Here is an 18,414-nt window from a genome sequence, read left to right as displayed (position 1 = left end):
AAGAGATATATGTACCTCAATGTTCATAGTAGTCAAGATATGGAAGCAACCTAAGTGTTCACCAACAGATGAATGGATAAAGAAGATATAGGGTATGTGTATAAACACATACACACAAGAATACTATTTAGTTATGAAACACTGAAATAAACAAATAAACTCCATCTTGCTTTTTGCAGCAACACTGATGGACTGGAGGGCATTAGGCTAAGTGAAATAAGTCAGATAGAGGAAGCCCAATACTGTACATCACATATATATGGAATCTAAAATATAAAACAAACTACTGAATATAACAAAAAAGAAGCAGACACACAGATACAGAGGACAAACTAGTGGTGACCAATGGGGGGTGGCAATATAGGGGTGGTTGAGTGGGAGGTATAAACTACTGGGTATAAAAGTGAAGTGAAGTCACTCAGTTGTGTCTGACTCTTTGTGACCCCATGGACTACAGCCCACCAGGCTCCTCTGTCCATGGAATTTTCCAGGCAAGGAATACTGGAGTGGGTTGCCATGTCCTTTTCCAGGGGATCTTCTCAACTCAAGAGATTGAATCCAGGTCTCCTGCATTGCAGGCAGGCACTTTACCACTGAGCCACCAGGGAAGCCCACTGGGTATAAGTTAGGCTACAAAGGTGTATTGTACAGCATGGGGAATATAGCCAATATTTTGCAATAATTGTAAATGTGATGTAATCTTTAAAAATTGCATTAAAAATAAAAAACTGTAAATAAAAAAGACAACCTGATAGAACTGAACAAAGTGTAAATAAGTAATTAAAAAGAATATTAAAACGGCCAAACATTGAAATCACATCAAATCAAGAATTTACTGGACTTCTTTCTATGTTATTCTTTTTCGGGGTAAGAATTTAAACATTAGTCAGTCTCTGTATATGAGTGAACTTGAACACAAAGGCAGCAACTTTAAAGCCAAGAAGTGAGAAATTCCAATCTTTCACAGCCTTAATTTATGAACCCCCAGCAACTAATCCGTATGTGTTAAATAACTACATCACATAATGGTACGCTTTCTTTTTTAAGGTTTGTTGAGAAGTCAGAATTGTAGGATTTTTTAAATACACTCATTAATTCACGATCTGAATTATAATCAAAAGTAGGATATACCCTTCAGTCAAACAAGTGAAACTGCGTTATGACGAGCCCAGTCTACTTGTTGAAGGCAGAGAAAGGATAAATATCTTCGTTTCCTCTGCAAATTCAGCCCATTCATTATCTGGACTGTAACTGTTTCTTGAATGCAACTTGAATATTTATTTGCTCAAATAACCCAAGAAGAGGCAAATGCATGCATAATTCTGTTATATTCTCTTCTATGTGTGCTAATGACATTTTGGAGATCATTTTACATTTATTAGGTGGAACTTAGCAAGAGGACTCTAAAAGAGTATTATTATAGACTATTATTATCCAGGAAAAAAAGGATACTGTGCCCTATCTGAAACCTTGTTTTTAAAGTGATGTCGCATATTACCTCAGTAATCTCTCCATAATGAACCATACACACAATGATCAAAATGCTGTATTTGAAATGTAAAACCATTTTAATTGTGCAAATTAAGAAACTGGTTGGCATAATTATGGTCACACCATTATTCTACAATGTTTAACTTTATGAAGCAGCAAGTGAATGCACACCTGGTCAAAAAGCATTACTCCTCATTACAATGACCTTTTTTTGTCAAAATAGAAAAACCCATTCCAAAATTTATATGGAATCTCAGGGGACCTTGAAGAGCCAAAATAATATTTAAAGAAGTACAAAACTGATGATTCACACGTCCTGATTTCAAAACTTACTACAAAGCTACTAAAATCAAAACAGTATAATACAGGCACTCTACAGACACACAGACGAACTGAACAGAATAGACAGTCCAGAAACAAACTTTCGCATATACAGTCAAATGACTTTTGACAAGGGTGCTAATAAGACCATTCAATGAGGAAGGACAGCGTTTTCAACAAATGATACTAGGGAAAAGTGGATATCCATAGGCAAAAGAATGAAGCTGGACCCTTACCTAACACTGTATACAGAAATAAACTCAAAATGGATCAAAGACCTAAGACTATAATGACCTAAGAAGACTGTTTCTTTCATCAAAGAAAACACAGGGCAAAAGCTTCATGTATTGGATTTGTCAACGATTTCTTGAGCATGACACCAAAGGCTAAGACAACTAAAGAAAAAATAGACAAACTGGACTTCATGAAAATTTATACTGTTTTGTGCATCTACAGACATCATCAGCAGAGTAAAAAGGCAACCCACAGAATGAGAGAAAATATTTACCAACCATTTTTCGGATAAAGGATTAACTAGAATGGACAGAGAACTTCTAAAAGTCAACAACAACAGAAAACAACTTGATTAAAAAATGGGCACACATGTAAGAATTAAAGATTTAAAATAAAATAAAATTCTCCATACAAGAAAAAAAAAAAATGGGCAAAGGATTTGAGTAGGTATTTCTCTAAAGCAGATATACAAATGGTCAACATGCACATGAAAAGATGCTCAACATGAATAATCCTTAGGGAAATGCAAAAAACAAAAAAACCTACAATGAAATACCCCTCACATCCATTAGGGTGGCTGCTATAAAAATGAAGAAAAATTACAAGCATTAGAAAGCAAGTGGAGAAACTGGAATACTTGTGTATTATGGATAGGAATATAAATTGTACAGCCACTATGGAAAACAGTATGATGGTCCTTCAAAAAGAATAAAAATATAATTACCATATGATCTAGCAATACCACTTCTGGGTACATATTGAAAACACTGAAAGCAGCGCCTTGAAGAAATATTCATATGCTCACATTCATAGCATCATTACTTACGACAGCTGAAAGGTAGAAGCAACCCAAGTGTCCCATCAAAAGGTGAATGAATAAGTAAAATGTGGTATATACACACAATACAATATTCAGACTTGAGAAGGATGAAAACTCTGACATGAGACATGGATGAACTTTGAGGACTGTTTCACTTGGTTAGTCTTCCCTGGTGGCTCCGTCGGTAAACAGTCTGCCTGCAATGTAGGAGACCTGGATTCACCTGGTTAAGTGAAGTAAGCCAGGCACAAAAGTACAAATACCGTTATTCCACTTACAGGGAATGCCCAGAATAATCAAACTCACAGAGACAAAAAAAAGTGTAATGTTGGCTGCCAAGGGCTGCCAAAAAGATGGGAATGGGAAGTTATTTTTTAATGAGTGTAGAATTTCAGTTTTAGCAGATGAAAAGCATTCTGGAATGAATAATTGTTTTGGTAACACAACATTATGAATGTATTTTATACACTTAAAAATGGTTTGAATGGCAAATTTTATGTTATGTGTGTACCTTCAGTTCAGTTCAGTCGCTCAGTCGTGTCCTACTCTTTGTGACCCCATGAATCGCAGCATGCCAGGCCTCCCTGTCCATCACCAACTCCCAGAGTTCACTCAAACTCATGTCCATCGAGTCGGTGATGCCATCCAGCCATCTTATCCTCTGTCGTCCCCTTTTCCTCCTGCCCCCAATCCCTCCCAGTATGTGTACCTTCAGTTCAGTTCAGCTCAGTTCAGTCGCTCAGTCGTGTCCGACTCTTTGCAACCCCATGAATTGCAGCACGCCAGGCCTCCCTGTCCATCACCAACTCCCGGAGTTCACTCAAACTCATGTCCATTGAGCCGGTGATGCCATCCAGCCACCTCATCCTCTGTTGTCCCCTTCTCCTCCTGCCCCCAATCCCTCCCAGCATCAGAGTTTTTTCTAATGAGTCAACTCTTCGCATGAGGTGGCCAAAGTACTGGAGTATCAGCTTTAGCAACATTCCCTCCAAAGAACACCCAGGGCTGATCTCCTTTAGAATGGACTACCACAGTATATAAAAACAAAAAAAGAAACTGGAGAAAAAAAGAAAGTTAGTAATGCTCTCATTAGAAATGTTTAGGAGATTCCATGGTGGTCCAGGGATTAAGAAACCGCCTTGCAATGCAAGGGACACAGGTCTGATCTGCGGTCTGGGAAGATGCCACATCTTGGAGCAACAAAGCCTGTGCTCCACAACTACTGAGCCCGTGCTCTGGAGCCCAGGAACCACAACAACTGAGCCCGCTGGCCACAACTACTTAAGCCCGTGCACACTAGAGCCTGTGCTCAGCAACATGAGAAGTCACCATGATAAGAAGCCTGAACACTGCAACTAGAGGAGTCCGTGCTCTCTGCAACTAGAAATAGCCTGCACACAGCAACAAAGACCCAGCATAGCCAATAAATAAATAACATTTTTAAAAAAGAGAAACTTTTAGGATATCAAAATTAAAAATTGCTTCAAGTTTTATATAGTAGTTGTAATTTTATTTTCAGTATTTTTTAAAACAAACAGCCTTTTGACAGAAGTGTTAAAAAAAAAAAAAAGCATTATGCTAAGGCCAGAATTATTAAACCTATATCAACCAGCAAGGGAATGGCTGACATATAAAATATAATTATCCTGAATTTCACCAAATATTTCCCCCAAATCAATGAATACTTTATTAATCAAATTATCATAAAAGTTAAAACTGAAGTTAAAAATTTCACTATAATCTTAAAAAGCAAATTACCTTCAGACTGTCAAGGTGTCTTTCAATTTTTGAATGTGCATATCACAAATTTTATTTAGTAATGAAACTACTGCATCAAATTTGTCTTTCATCAACAACTTCCAATGGAATTTCATACAGCCATACTGAAGATACCCTACTGCCCTGACAACATAAAAAGACTCTTGGAAGAAAGGAAACAAGGAAGGATATACGGGGAAAAGTGTTCAAAAATCATTTTGAGAGTTTTAATACATACCAGGCTCCAATTTGATAATTTTTACTGCAGCCAACTCTCCCGTATGTATATTTCTGGCCTAAAATAAAAATGAAAGTAAAAATTTTAAAAAGTCTGTCAACTATATAAAAGTTACTTGGTACTTTGTTAATTAGCTACTTATGAGTCAGGCTTTTAACAAAGTTGAAAAATAAAGTCTTTATTTCCAATGAAATGAGAATAATAATTTTCCCAGTAAGGAAAAATATAGAAAAAATACACACACACACACACACACACACACACACACACACACACACAACTACCTTTAATCCCACCACTGAAAGACAACTACTGTTTAAAATTTTGGTTTCCTTCCAAGTCTTTTCTTACACTTAACTTTTCTCAATTAAAAAAAATACTCATGGTTTTTATATATTTATTAAAGGAAAATAAAAATATCAAATCGTGTATCTTACTATCCAGAGGAAAAAGCTAACATTTAGTCTACGTGTTCCTTTTTGGCCCTGTGTGTGTGCTCAAATGTGTATGTGTTGTACAAGATGTGTCATCACAGTCTTCTACAATATGGTTTGCAGTTTAGTTCAGTTCAGTCGCTCAGTCGTGTCCAACTCTTCGCGATCCCATGGACTATAGCACCCTAGGCCTCCCTGTCCATCACCAACTCCTGGAATTTACTCAAACTCATGTCCATTGAGTCGGTGATGCCATCCAACCATCTCATCCTGTTGGCCCCTTCTCCTCCCACCTTCAATCTTTCCCAGCATCAGGGTCTTTTCCAGTGAGTTAGCTCTTGCATCAGGTGGCCAAAGGATTGGAGTTTTAGCTTCAGCATCAGTCCTTCCAATGAATATTCAGGACTGATTTCCTTTAGGATGGACTGGCTGGATCTCCTTGTAGTCCAAGGGACTCTTAAGAGTCTTCTCCAACATCACAGTTCAAAAGCATCAATTTTTCGGTGCTCAGCTTTCTTTATAGTGTGCAACGCTGCCTAGTTTTCCATTGATGGTACATATAATTTATTTAACTCATCTGCTATTAATGGACTTCTAATAGGATTAGGATTTAATAGGACTTAGGATTTTAATATTATTTTGGAATTAGAAATATATATATATCTTACAGCTTTATATCTATCCATAGCCTTGATTATTTCCCTCAAATAAATTCCTAGAAGAGAAAATATTTACCACTTAACAAAATATCATGGACAGACTTAGTATAAATAATACTTCAATGATTATCACAGCAAATATTTTAGCACATATCAAAGTCTATTAGTAAGGTAACCTATAAGCATAATTGTTACATCAAAAGGTATGTGGATTTAAAATGGACATACTGCCATATTGCTCTGAAAAAAAATTATTGGGATTTATACTCATGCCTTGGAGAAGGAAATGGCAACCCACTCCAGTATTCTTGCCTGGAGAATCCCAGGGACAGAGGAGCTTAGTGGGCTGCCATCTATGGAGTCTCACAGAGTCGGACACCACTGAAGCGACTCAGCAGCAGCAGCAGCATACTCATGCCTAGCTTAGATGTTAAATCTATGTCTGCCAAGTTCTATTATAGGTACAGATTTGTATTAGTTTTAAGAAATTATGTATTTTCTCAGTGCAATATATAATTTTAAGTGGTTCATAAAACCATTCTTACTGCTAGATATTAAGGATATTATACATAGTTTTTTTATTTTTATTTTCTTTATTTATTTTTTAGTTTTTTATTTTTTTAATTTTAAAATCTTTAATTCTTACATGTGTTCCCAAACATGAACCCCCCTCCCACCTCCCTCCCTATAGCATCTCTGTGGGTCATCCCCATGCACCAGCCCCAATATACATAGTTTTTTCATTATTTAAGATTATTTTTTTAATGGATTCTAATGAAATGACTAGGTCAAGGGCATAAATATGAACATTTAAGGCCATCAACACATACTGCCAAAACGGTCTAAAAACATTGTACCGACATACACTCAATCATGTATATATTCACTCAATCATGTCTGACTCTTTGTGACCCCATGGACTATAGCCCACCAGGCTCCTCTGTCCATGAATTCTCCAGGCAATAAGTGGGTTGCTATTTCCTTCTTGAGGGGATCTTCCCTACCCAGGGATCAAACCCAGGTCACCGGGTTTACAGGCGGATCTTTACCATCTGAGTCACCAAGGAACATATCAGATGGTGCTAATATGACTGTTCATTTTATTACACCCAGTGGCACATCGTATGTGGAAATGCAATTTAATAATCTAGAACATTTTTCACTTCAGTGTACTAGATTTGGAGGTGAATTTTCACACACATAAAAAATAAGGAGCATTTGATAAAACAGGACAGTATGATTACACTTTTTTTGCTAGATTAAGTAGGTCATGTTACCAAAGAAGAGAGGGAAAGAAAAGGGAAGGGAACAGAAGAATGACAAAGATTACAGGAAAGATAGTGTCAGAAGGGATATTTTTAGAAATAACATATAGATGGTGAGAAAAATAAAAGCATGGGGACAGCAATGCAGAGGCAGTCACAAACAGAAAGGTAGAAGAAAAAAAGGATTTTTTTCTACAGTAGCAGTCTCAAATATTTTGTGATAAGCTCATATATTTTCCTCATCTATCACGGTAAACAGGGTAAGGAGAAGTCTCAGGAAAAGAAAACATTTGACCTCACCCCATCAATGGCTACCCTTCCCCCCCAGCTGCAAATACATTTAGAAAAATGGGAAGAGATAGCCAGAAGCCTCACAAACATTCCTACCCTCTCTTCTTCCCTGTCCTTAACAAAAGAATCATCTCAAGTCTTTTCCCAGTTCCTAAGATCTTTCAGCATTTTATATCCATATAGTAGAATATTATTCAGTGATATAAAGAAACGGTGGGAGTAGGAGGGAGTTTCCAGAGGGAGGGGGTATATGTGTACTTACATGGCTTATTCTTGTTGTTGTACGACAAAAATCAACACAACATTGTAAAGCACTTATCCTCCAATTAAACATTTTAAAAAAGGAATGAGCCATAGAATGGACACATGCATATGTATGGATGAATCTCTTCGCTGAGTCCCTAACAATCACAACATTGTTAATCAGCTATACTTTAATATAAAAAAATTTTTAAACAAAAAACCCCAAACCAAAACAGTAACAAGAAATGAGTTGTCAAGCCATGAAAAGATACGGCAGAACCTTAAATGCATACTAAATGAAAAACATCAGTCTGAAAAAGCTATATACTATATGAGTCCAACCATACAATATTCTAGAAAAGGCAAACAATAGGAAAAGTGGTTGCCAGGGGTTTGGGTGAAGAGTGATGAACAGGTGAAGTGTAAGACATTTTCAGAATGGTGAAACTAGTCTCGGTATGAAACTGCAATGGATACATGTCATTATGTATCTGTCAAAATCCACAGAACTGTACAACATAAAGAATGAACCTTTGGTTGAATAATTGTAATAAGTATACCACACTTAATGCAAGATGTTAATAAAAGGGGAAACTGCGTGGGTGGGTGGGTGAGGTGTGGATACATATAACTACGTATCTGCTCAACAAGTCTATAAATAGAAAACTGTACTCAAATTAAGCCTATTAATTATTTTTAAAAGAATACATGTAAAATTATATTAAGTATATTGATATTTTCAGACATATTGTGCCAATATTTATGATTAGAAACAATACAACTATGTTGTGTTTCAATTTAACAGACCCAAAATGAAGATGCAGGAACCAAGGACACCGTTTTTAAGAGATTCTGAGGCACTCAGAAAGGAACAGATCATTGAAAAGTTTGAACAATCTCAGAATCACATAAAATAAAGATGGTATTTTAAAATTCAGCTACCCATGTATAAGCCAAAATGTATTATTTGTCATTACAGAAATAAAAGTAAAGAATATAAGCTAAAGGTCCCACTGACAGGATAAACACTTAAGTGTCAGTCTCCATTTTGAAGACATATTTCTGTTCTTTCCAAATGAAGGCCCGATGGGCAGAAGTTCATACTCTGTAATTTTCCAGCTGGATTTTTAAAACAGAAAGCAGTACCAGGCTCTTTTATAATGAAAGGCAAAGAGGCTTTCAAAAAAAAAAAAAAAAAAGATCTTCTAAACAGAGACTTTACAGATTCAATTTACGAAAGAGATCTTTCAGAAATTTAACTATACAATTTCACACTTTAATCCAGTGGAGTCAAACGTAATACTAGTTTTTGAAACCCAACATTTCCTTTTGACAAATTAAGTGTCAATATACCTAAAGAAACTAGATATTCTCAAGTATTTTTGTTTCTTAACTTTAACACACAAGAATTTGAAGATTCTGTGCTGCATTTCTAATAGGAACTAATAAATACCACAACACCTCTACAAGAAGTTCTAAATTATTTCTGAGTCCCACTTATCTTAGAGGTTATTGCTATACACTAACACTTAGACTTAAGGGTATACTAAACACCCAAAAGTCTAATAAAGTATTTCACTACAGTTCATTTATTTCACTCTTTATTAATCAGGAATTAAAATTATTAGATGAAAAAATATAAATAATAATAAATGGGATCAGTGTCACTATACAATCCATAGAAGAGCCTTCCTATTTACATTAATTTTCTATCCTCACTGCCAGGGTACTTTCCTTATCTCTTAATATATCCAAGTCAATTTACTACCAAAGAAGTACTTTTACTCAAACTCTTCTGTCTTGGACTTTTAATGCATAGTGAAACATTAAATTTCTGCTTGTACCAAGAAGATGTTTGTCCTCCTAACTAAACCATTTCTATTTGAACAGTATTATGCACTTATCAGTTTTGTAAACCATGAACTTTCCCACATGCTGTAAGATTTTTAATGTGACTAAAAAAATAATTAAACTTTTGAGCTATCAACAAAGAATACAAAGATATAATTTAAGGCATAGACTATCTCATCAGTGAGGAAGATGGAAGTCCTCTCATTCCAGTGATTCTTCCCCCTCACTAATCTAGTGCATTCCCATATGACTACCAATTACATCTTTCAAGTCCTCACATCTTAATTGTCAGGGTTCCACGGTCCACCACTCCATTTATAATCTCTCCCTTACAAACACCCTTAAATTCCTTCTCTTCTTATCCTCTATCATGCTAGTCTAGCAAAATCCTTATCTGATTAAACTGATTATCACTAGCTCCATACTGATATTGAACAGCTAAATGTTATTGGGAAAAAAAATTATAAAATCACATTAATAGGCCTTACTTTCAAATCATTACACAAACCTCAAACTACAACTTCTCCACCAGGTTTGATTTTCCACTCTTCATAAAAAAATACTTTATATTTCTCTCTTGAAGCCTTTAACACTACCTAGGCCTCTGTTACTCACTCATCTGTTACCTATCCATTAGGATACTCTACTTACTGAATTTAATTCCGTATGAACAGAGTCTCATCTTTTCTTTATCTAACATTCTACTATGTAGTCCTATGGCTTTAATAACCATCTCCAGGATTAATATCTCCTCACCCAGCTCCAGACTGTTAAACCCATGGAAACCTGACACACATGCCAACCCTAACATGCCTAACATATAACATTCAGTTATCCCTGCTCCACAAACACTTTCATCTTCACAAATTCCCAATCAAAATAAAATTTACTGCAGCCAGTCAGTTGCTTAAGCACAAAACCCAAGGTCATTCTTCATTTCTTTCCTTCACATTCTTCACATCCAATAACTCAGAAAAAACTGGTATTTTAAAAATATAAAGCAAATTCATTAACTTCTGTCTGCCTCCTCTGCTATACTCCACTCCAGCTTGTCTCCATTCAGTTCAGTTCAGTTCAATCACTCAGTCGTGTCTGACGCTTTGCCACCCCATGAATCGCAGCACGCCAGGCCTCCCTGTCCATCACCAACTCCCGGAGTTCACTCAGACTCACATCCATCGAGTCCGTGATGCCATCCAGCCATCTCATCCTCTGTCGTCCCCTTCTCCTCCTGCCCCCAATCCCTCCCAGCATCAGAGTCTTCTCCAATGAGTCAACTCTTCGCATGAGGTAGTCAAAGTACTGCAGTTTCAGCTTTAGCATCATTCCTTCCAAGGAAATCCCAGGGCTGATCTCCTTCAAAATGGACTGGTTGGATCTCCTTGCAGTCCAAGGGACTCTCAAGAGTCTTCTCCAACACAATTCAAAAGCATCAATTCTTCGGCGCTCAGCTTTCTTCACAGTCCAACTCTCACATCCATACATGACCACAGGAAAAACCATAGCCTTGACTAGACGGACCTTAGTTGGCAAAGTAATGTCTCTGCTTTTGAATATACTATCTAGGTTGGTCATAACTTTTCTTCCAAGGAGTAAGCGTCTTTTAATTTCATGGCTGAGGAATCAGCAAATTATTTAATGTGAAATGCAAAGGAACAGCAAATTGAGGATAACTCCTAGTTTCTGGATTGTACAAGTGAATAAACACTGTGATTCTATTCACTAAGATGACAAACACAGAAGATGGACACATTTCATGGGTAAAGGGGAAGGACAATGAAGGAATATAGATGAGGGGCTCAGATATGAACATATTTAAATTTCAGGTTCCTAAAGATGAGCAAATTCATTGGAAAAGACCCTGATGTTGGGAAAGATTAAGGGCAAGAGGAGAAGGGGAAGACAGAGGATGAGATGGTTAGATGGCATCACCAACTCAATGGACATGAGTTTGAGCAAACTTTGGGAGACAGTGAAGGACAGGGAAGCCTGGCTACAGTACATGGGGTCACAGAGTCAAACATGACTGAGCCACTGAACAACACTAGAAAACTAACAGCATATAAATGGAATATACTGTAAGCCACTTAATAGCTCCTGAGGCTCAAGAACTAACATGGATTGGAGGCAGACTGGGCATCATCAACAATACTGAATCCAGGCCAGTAGATGAGATAACCTAGGAAGAGTACATAGAGTTAGAAGAAAAAAAATTCAAGAACAGAAATCCTAAAATATTACTGACATTTATGGGATAGTGAAACAACTCTCCAGGAGAGATTAGGTGCTAGCCCACAAAACAAATCTCAATAAACTTCAGTTCAGTTGCTCAGTCATGAAGAATGAAATCATAGCAAGGATCTTTTTCAATGACATTAGATTAGAAATGAACTACAAGGGAAAAAAAGCTGCAAAAAGTACAAACACATGGAGGCTAAACAATATGCTGCTGCTGCTGCTAAGTCACTTCAGTCGTGTCCAACTCTGTGCGACCCCATAGACAGCAGCCCACCAGGCTCCCCCATCCCTGGGATTCTCCAGGCAAGAGTACTGGAGTGGGGTGCCATCGTCTTCTCCGAAACAATACGCTACTAACCACTGAAGAAACCAAAGAGGAAATTTAGAAAGTACCTGGAGACAAATGAAAATGGAGACACAGCCATCCAAAGTCTGCAGGATGCAGCAGAAGCAATTCTAGAAAGAGTTTATGCAGATGCGAGCCTACCTCAGCGAACAGGGAAAATCTCAGACACCTAACCACACACCTGAAGAGACCAGAAAGATGAGAACAAACAAGCGAGAAGCTTGAAAAGGAAAAGAAATAAATAAAAATGAGAGCAGAAACAGAAAAAAAAATTTTTAATGTGAAAGATCAATAAAACTAAGAGCTGGTTCCTTAAAAACATGAAGAAAATGGATACACCTTTAGCCAGACTCATCAAGGAAAAAAAAAGACACAAATAAAATCAGAAAAGAAAGAGAAGTTACAACTGACACCACATATATCCAAGGATCATAAGAGAATATTACAAACAATTATACACCAACAAAATGGACTACCCGGAAGAAATGCACAAATTCCTAGAAGCATACAAACTCTTACTGAATCAGGAAGAAACATAAAATATCAGCAGATCAATCACGAGTAATGAAATTAAATCAGTAATAAAATTTTTCCCAACAAAATTCCAGGATCAGACAGCTTAAAAAGTAATTCTACTAAGTATTTAAAGAAGAATTAACATCAACCCTCTGCAAATTATTCAAAAAATAGAAAAATGAAAGAAGGAACTGATTCCATGAGGCAAGCACCATCCTCATACCAAAACCAGACAAAGACACAGCAACAAAAAAGAAAATTAAAGAATATCACTGATGAACATAGATACAAAAATCATCAACAAAATATGAGCACACTGAATTTAATAATACATTAAAAGGATTATATACTATGAACAAATGATATTATCCCTGGGATACAGGATGGTTCAATAGCTTCAAATCAATCAATGTGATATATCACAGGAACAAACTAAAGAATAAAATTCATATAATCATCTTAAGATACAGAAAAAGTTTCTGACAAAGTTAACATCCATTTACAATAAAGACTCTACAACAAAGCGAGTATAAAGGGAACATACCTCAGCACAATAAAAGCCATATATGACCAATCTACAGTGAATATCATACATAACAGTGAAAAGCTGAAAGCATTTCCTGTGAAATCAAGAACAAGACAAGGATGCCCATTCTCACCACTTATATTCAACAGTTTTGGAAGTCCTAGCCACAGCAATCAGAGAACAAAAATAATAAAAGGAATCCAAATTGGAAGGGAAACATAAAACTATCAATAATTGTAGATGACATAATATTATATATACAGAAAATTTTTAAGATGCTACCAAAAAACTATTAAAACTAATAAATGAATTCAGTAAAGCTGCAAAATAAAATCATCATACCACCTATAGACTGAATGCAATCCTTATAAAAATACCAATGGCACTTTTCACAGAACCAAAACAAATAATTCTGAAATTTATATGGAAGCACGAAACACTGCAAATAACTAAAACAATCTTGATAAAGTAGAAGAAAGCTGGGGGTATCACACTTCCTGATTTATTTACATTATAAAACTATAGTAATCAAAACAGCATGGTACTGGCACATAGGTCAATGGAATAAAAGAGTCCAGATACCCACACTTACATCGTTAATTATTGCAAAGGAGGCAAGAATATCAAATTGGGAAAAGACAGCCTCTTCAAGAAATAATGCTCAGAAAACTGGACAGCTATATGCAAGAGAATCACATGAGACTACTCTCTCACACCATCTACATATATCTTAAACTCAAAATGGATCAAAGACATAAATGTAAGACCTAAAAACATAACACTGAAGAAAACATAGGCAGTACACTATTCGACATTGGTCTCAGCAATATTTTTTTAAAATATTCTCCTCAAGCAAGAGAAAATCAAAAATTAAAGAAAAAGCAGGCTATATCAAACTAAGAAGCTTTTGCACAGCAAAGGAAACTACCAACAAGACAAAAATGCTACCTACTGACTAGGAAAATATACTTGCAAATAAACATATCCCATAAGAGGTTAACATCCAAAATACATAAACAGCTCATACAACTCAAGATCAAAAAAAAGAAAAAAACTCACTTAAAAAAAAGGGCAGAGGACTTTTCAAAAGACATATAGATGGCCAACATGCATATGAAAAAATACTCAGCACCACTAATCAGTGAAATGCAAATCAAAACCACAATGTCACAGCTGTCAGAATAGCTATTATCAAACAGATGACAAATAAAAAGAGCTGGCAAGGGTGTGGGAAAAAGGGAACCCTTGTGCAGTGCTGGTGGGATGTAACTTGGAGCAGCCACTATGGAAAACAGTATGATGGTTTCTCAGAAATTCAAAAATATTGAATAGAACTGACACATGACGAAGGAATATCACTTCCGGGAATCTATGCGAAGATAACAAGAACACTGACTCAAAAAGATACACACTGCATGCCACTATTCACTGCAGATTTATTTACAATAGCCAAGATACGAAAGTAATCCAAGTGGAGATACACACACACAACACAAAAGCACACACATGCGCACACACACGCGCACAAGTATATTACTTGGCCATAAAAAATGAAATCTTCTCATTTGCAACAATGTAAATAATCTTGTAGATACTGTGCTAAGTGAAGTAAGTCAGACAAACACTTCAATTTCTCCTATATGTGGAATCTAAAGCACAAAACAAAACAGAAACAGACTCGCAGATCAAACTGGTGTGTTGCCAGAGGGGAGGGGGATGAGAGATGAGTAAAATAAGCCAGGGAGATTAAAAGGTATAAACTTCCAGTCACAAAATAAGTCAGTCACAGCGATGTAAAGTACAGCATAGGGAATACAGTCAATAATAGTGTGTAATAAATTTGCATGGTAACAGATAACTAGACTCACTGCTGTGATCATTTTGTAATGTATAAAATTATCAAATCACTCTGTAGTACATCTGAAACTAATACTGTAAATCAATTGTTGTTGCTGTTGCATCTCTAAGTCATATCTGACTCATTGTGACCCCATGGACTATAGTCGCCTGACAGGCTCTTCTGTTCACAGGATTTCCCAGCCAGGCAAGAATACTGGTGTGGGTTGCCATTTCCTTCTCCAGGGATCAAACCTGTCTCCTGCTTGGTGGGCAGATTCTTTACCACTGAGCCACTCGGGAAGACTTGTAAGTCAATCCTCAACAAAAACAAATAGGTAAGTAGGTAGGGAGGTAAAAAGAAAACTGAAACTACTCTAGAGATACTGTTCTATGAGAATCTTAGTTTGGAGGAAATTTTGGAAATCATCTAATTCAATCTTTTTTCTAAAAAGCAATATTCTTTTACTTAAGTCTATGGAAGTCATTTGGTCAATTTGATACATTCGTCTTTAGCATAAATTTAGTTGTATAAAGGCTTTTTATGATAAGCAAAATTGCGACTTTCCTATTAATTTCTCTTCAGCCTCCCTGGTGGTCAAGTGCTGAGGATTTGGTGCTCTCTCCTCAGTGGTCCCAGTTTTGGTCTCTGAGATAACGCCGGTTTATTCTATTCCTCCTCTGGAAAATTTCACATATCTAGATTCATTGATTTATTCAGTAAGTATGTGTTGAGTTCCTATGGCACTCAGGGGGCCTAGCTCTAATTTTAACATGGCTCAGATAGAAACAGAAAAACTCCCTTCTATCTATGGATGAAACATGCTAATTTTCCCAACATGCCACATACAGATTCCAGACCCTTACCACTATTCTGATTGCTATATGCTTTGACCATGAACTCAAAGTTTGATGCCCAACAAAAATGATAGTAGTTAAAATATTAGAGTCATTACAAAAGTCATGGTATAGGTGACTTAGATTCTTTCTTCAAATCTCTATAAAGGTATGATTTTTTTTAATTCAAAAATAAATGTTGAAAGTGATATATTCAGAACACAATGCAGTACTTCATCCTGTGGCAAGAATAAAGCAAAGTGCTTCATTTTACTTCTATTATAAATCTTTTTAGGAAAAAGGGAGGTCATAAATAAATACCGTAGACTATAGACGTTACATAAAATTTCAAGGAAACCACTTCCAATAAGATCATCAAATTTATGTGAACAAAATATCATAAAGAAGGGAGCCACTTAGACAGCATATTCGCCAGATGAAAATTTAATATAAAGATAAGTCATTAAGTATTTTAACATTTATTCACTCAGCATCCCTTATGCATTGCATACTTTAGGTATGAGGGTAGTATTTGGTGGGGTAATTGCAAAAAATTAAAGATTTACCTGCTTTGTTTGAGTTTCAATGGGACAGATTTCAGATCCACGCAGGAAAGTTTTTTATAGTACTTAAGGAGAAACCTGCTTCGAAACATAGCATGTCTTTATTATTTAAATGTTAAATGATACCTTATAAAGGAAAGGGTAGAGGACATACGTACTGTGTAAGAGGTTCCTGCCAGCTCCCAAATTCCTTAATTTTTGTGGAGTAATTTTTCCAAGCTGCCTTCCAAATCTAGACAGGTGCTCCCTCTCCACTGAAGGAGGCTGTATTGCAGGCTTCGCCCCACTACCAGGCAGACATATTCAGAGTCTAAGGCCTGACTGTTACGGTGACCCCAATCTGTCCAAATGACTTTTATCTCAGGATACACTAGAGCCTAGTCTGTCAGGATACTTACTTGTGTCTGAAAAGAAGTCCTTTCCTAATACAGACTGATTTTATCAAAGGGAGCATTCCTTCTAGAGGATTGTTTAAACTGAATTAAGTATCCTTTGCCATTAAGGAGGCCTTAGTGGCAAAGGAAAAGGAAGAAAAGGGCTTGAGTTAAGATTTTAAAAGGTAGGCAAAAAAGAAACATAAAAATATAAGTGTAAAATAAGGTAGCAGAAATACATTAATTACTAATAATCAAAAAGAGGTAGGGAATATATAAATACTTAATCACTGTTATTGGGTGCAACTTTGGAGGGAAATAATTGGTCAAATTCACTAAAAGCGTAACATAACTCAGAAAACTTATTTCTAGACATTTACTTAAAGAAATAATTAAGGATATGCAAAAAGAATTTGTTCAAGGGTATGGATCACAGTATGCTTAATAAGGAAACACTGAAGATGATTTACTTGTTCAGCAATATTGAATTAAACATTGTACAGATACAATGAAATACAAATATTAAATGTGTATAGTCACATGAAAAATTGTGACACACTGTTAAACGGAAAAGTACATTATCAAATATGTATTCCACATAATATTCTATAAATAATGTATTTACATATAACACATATTAAGATTTATGTGCGTGCGTGTGTGCTCAGTCACTATGTCCGACTCTTTGTGACTCTGTAGACTACAGCCCCCAAGGCTCCTCTGACCATGCAATCTCCAGGCAAGCACACTGGGGGCAGGAGAAGGAGTTGCCATGCCCTCCTCCAGGGGATCTACCAAATCTGGGGATAGAATTAGGGTTATGTCTGTGTCTCTGCAATGAAGGTGGATTCTTTACCCACTGAACCACCTGGGAAGCCCTGATTTATGTATGTGTCCTTAATATGACTTTTTAAAAGTTTTGAAAGATTTATAAAAATTTTCATCTTTCAATAAAAGTACATGTAATTTTTCATTTATTATTATATCATAGTTTTCTAAAATAAACACCTATTACTTAAAATGTATTTTTTGAAAAATGTAGGAAAGAAGGCTATCAATTCTCAGGCAAGGAAGAAAGAGGCAAATAGGAAGGCAAGTCCTACCCATGAATCTACAGAATGAATAGGAAATTATTCCTGGGGAAAAAAAATTACAGGGAACCCAAGCATCTCCATTGTCTATTACATTTAGGAGTCAAAAAGCTTAAAATGCAAAAGTTGTTAATAATTTATTGCAAGTTATGTCTATTAAAATATATTGTCATGCCCACATTGGATTCCTCTTGATACTGATAAGGGGCAGGGTTAAAAACAGAAGGGAGGGGGCAAAAAGGCACAAGGCACCTAAAAAAGAGGACGCATGTATGTGAGAGGGTAACACATTGGTTCACAAGATATCCTTCTCGGGATATGACTTAAATTACAGACAACTAGAAGTAACTCGGAGAAGGCAATGGCACCCCACTCCAGTACTCTTGCCTGGAAAACCCCGTGGACAGAGGAGCCTGGTAGGCTGCAGCCCATGAGGTCGCTAAGAGTCGGACACGACTGAAGCGACTTAGCAGCAGCAGCAG

At 36.4% G+C, this 18,414-nt stretch overlaps 1 protein-coding gene across 3 annotated transcripts in view; it reads right to left on the bottom strand.

Annotated features, from left to right (window-relative positions):
• The window catches only part of MAP4K5 (mitogen-activated protein kinase kinase kinase kinase 5), a 116,775-nt gene that overhangs the window by 86,005 nt on the left and 12,356 nt on the right, over positions 1 to 18,414 (bottom strand). For all 3 annotated transcript variants that reach the window (XM_018054363.1, XM_018054362.1, XM_018054361.1), the window contains exon 3: positions 4,863 to 4,920. In XM_018054363.1, coding sequence (XP_017909852.1) covers positions 4,863 to 4,920 — 58 coding nt within the window. The remainder of the gene's footprint in view (positions 1 to 4,862; positions 4,921 to 18,414) is intronic.

The sequence above is a fragment of the Capra hircus genome, chromosome 10 (assembly GCF_001704415.2).
Source record: "Capra hircus breed San Clemente chromosome 10, ASM170441v1, whole genome shotgun sequence".
In the NCBI taxonomy this organism is placed as follows: domain Eukaryota; kingdom Metazoa; phylum Chordata; class Mammalia; order Artiodactyla; family Bovidae; genus Capra; species Capra hircus.
Note: the sequence above shows the minus strand (reverse complement) of the source record. Positions and strands in the feature narration are given on the sequence as shown.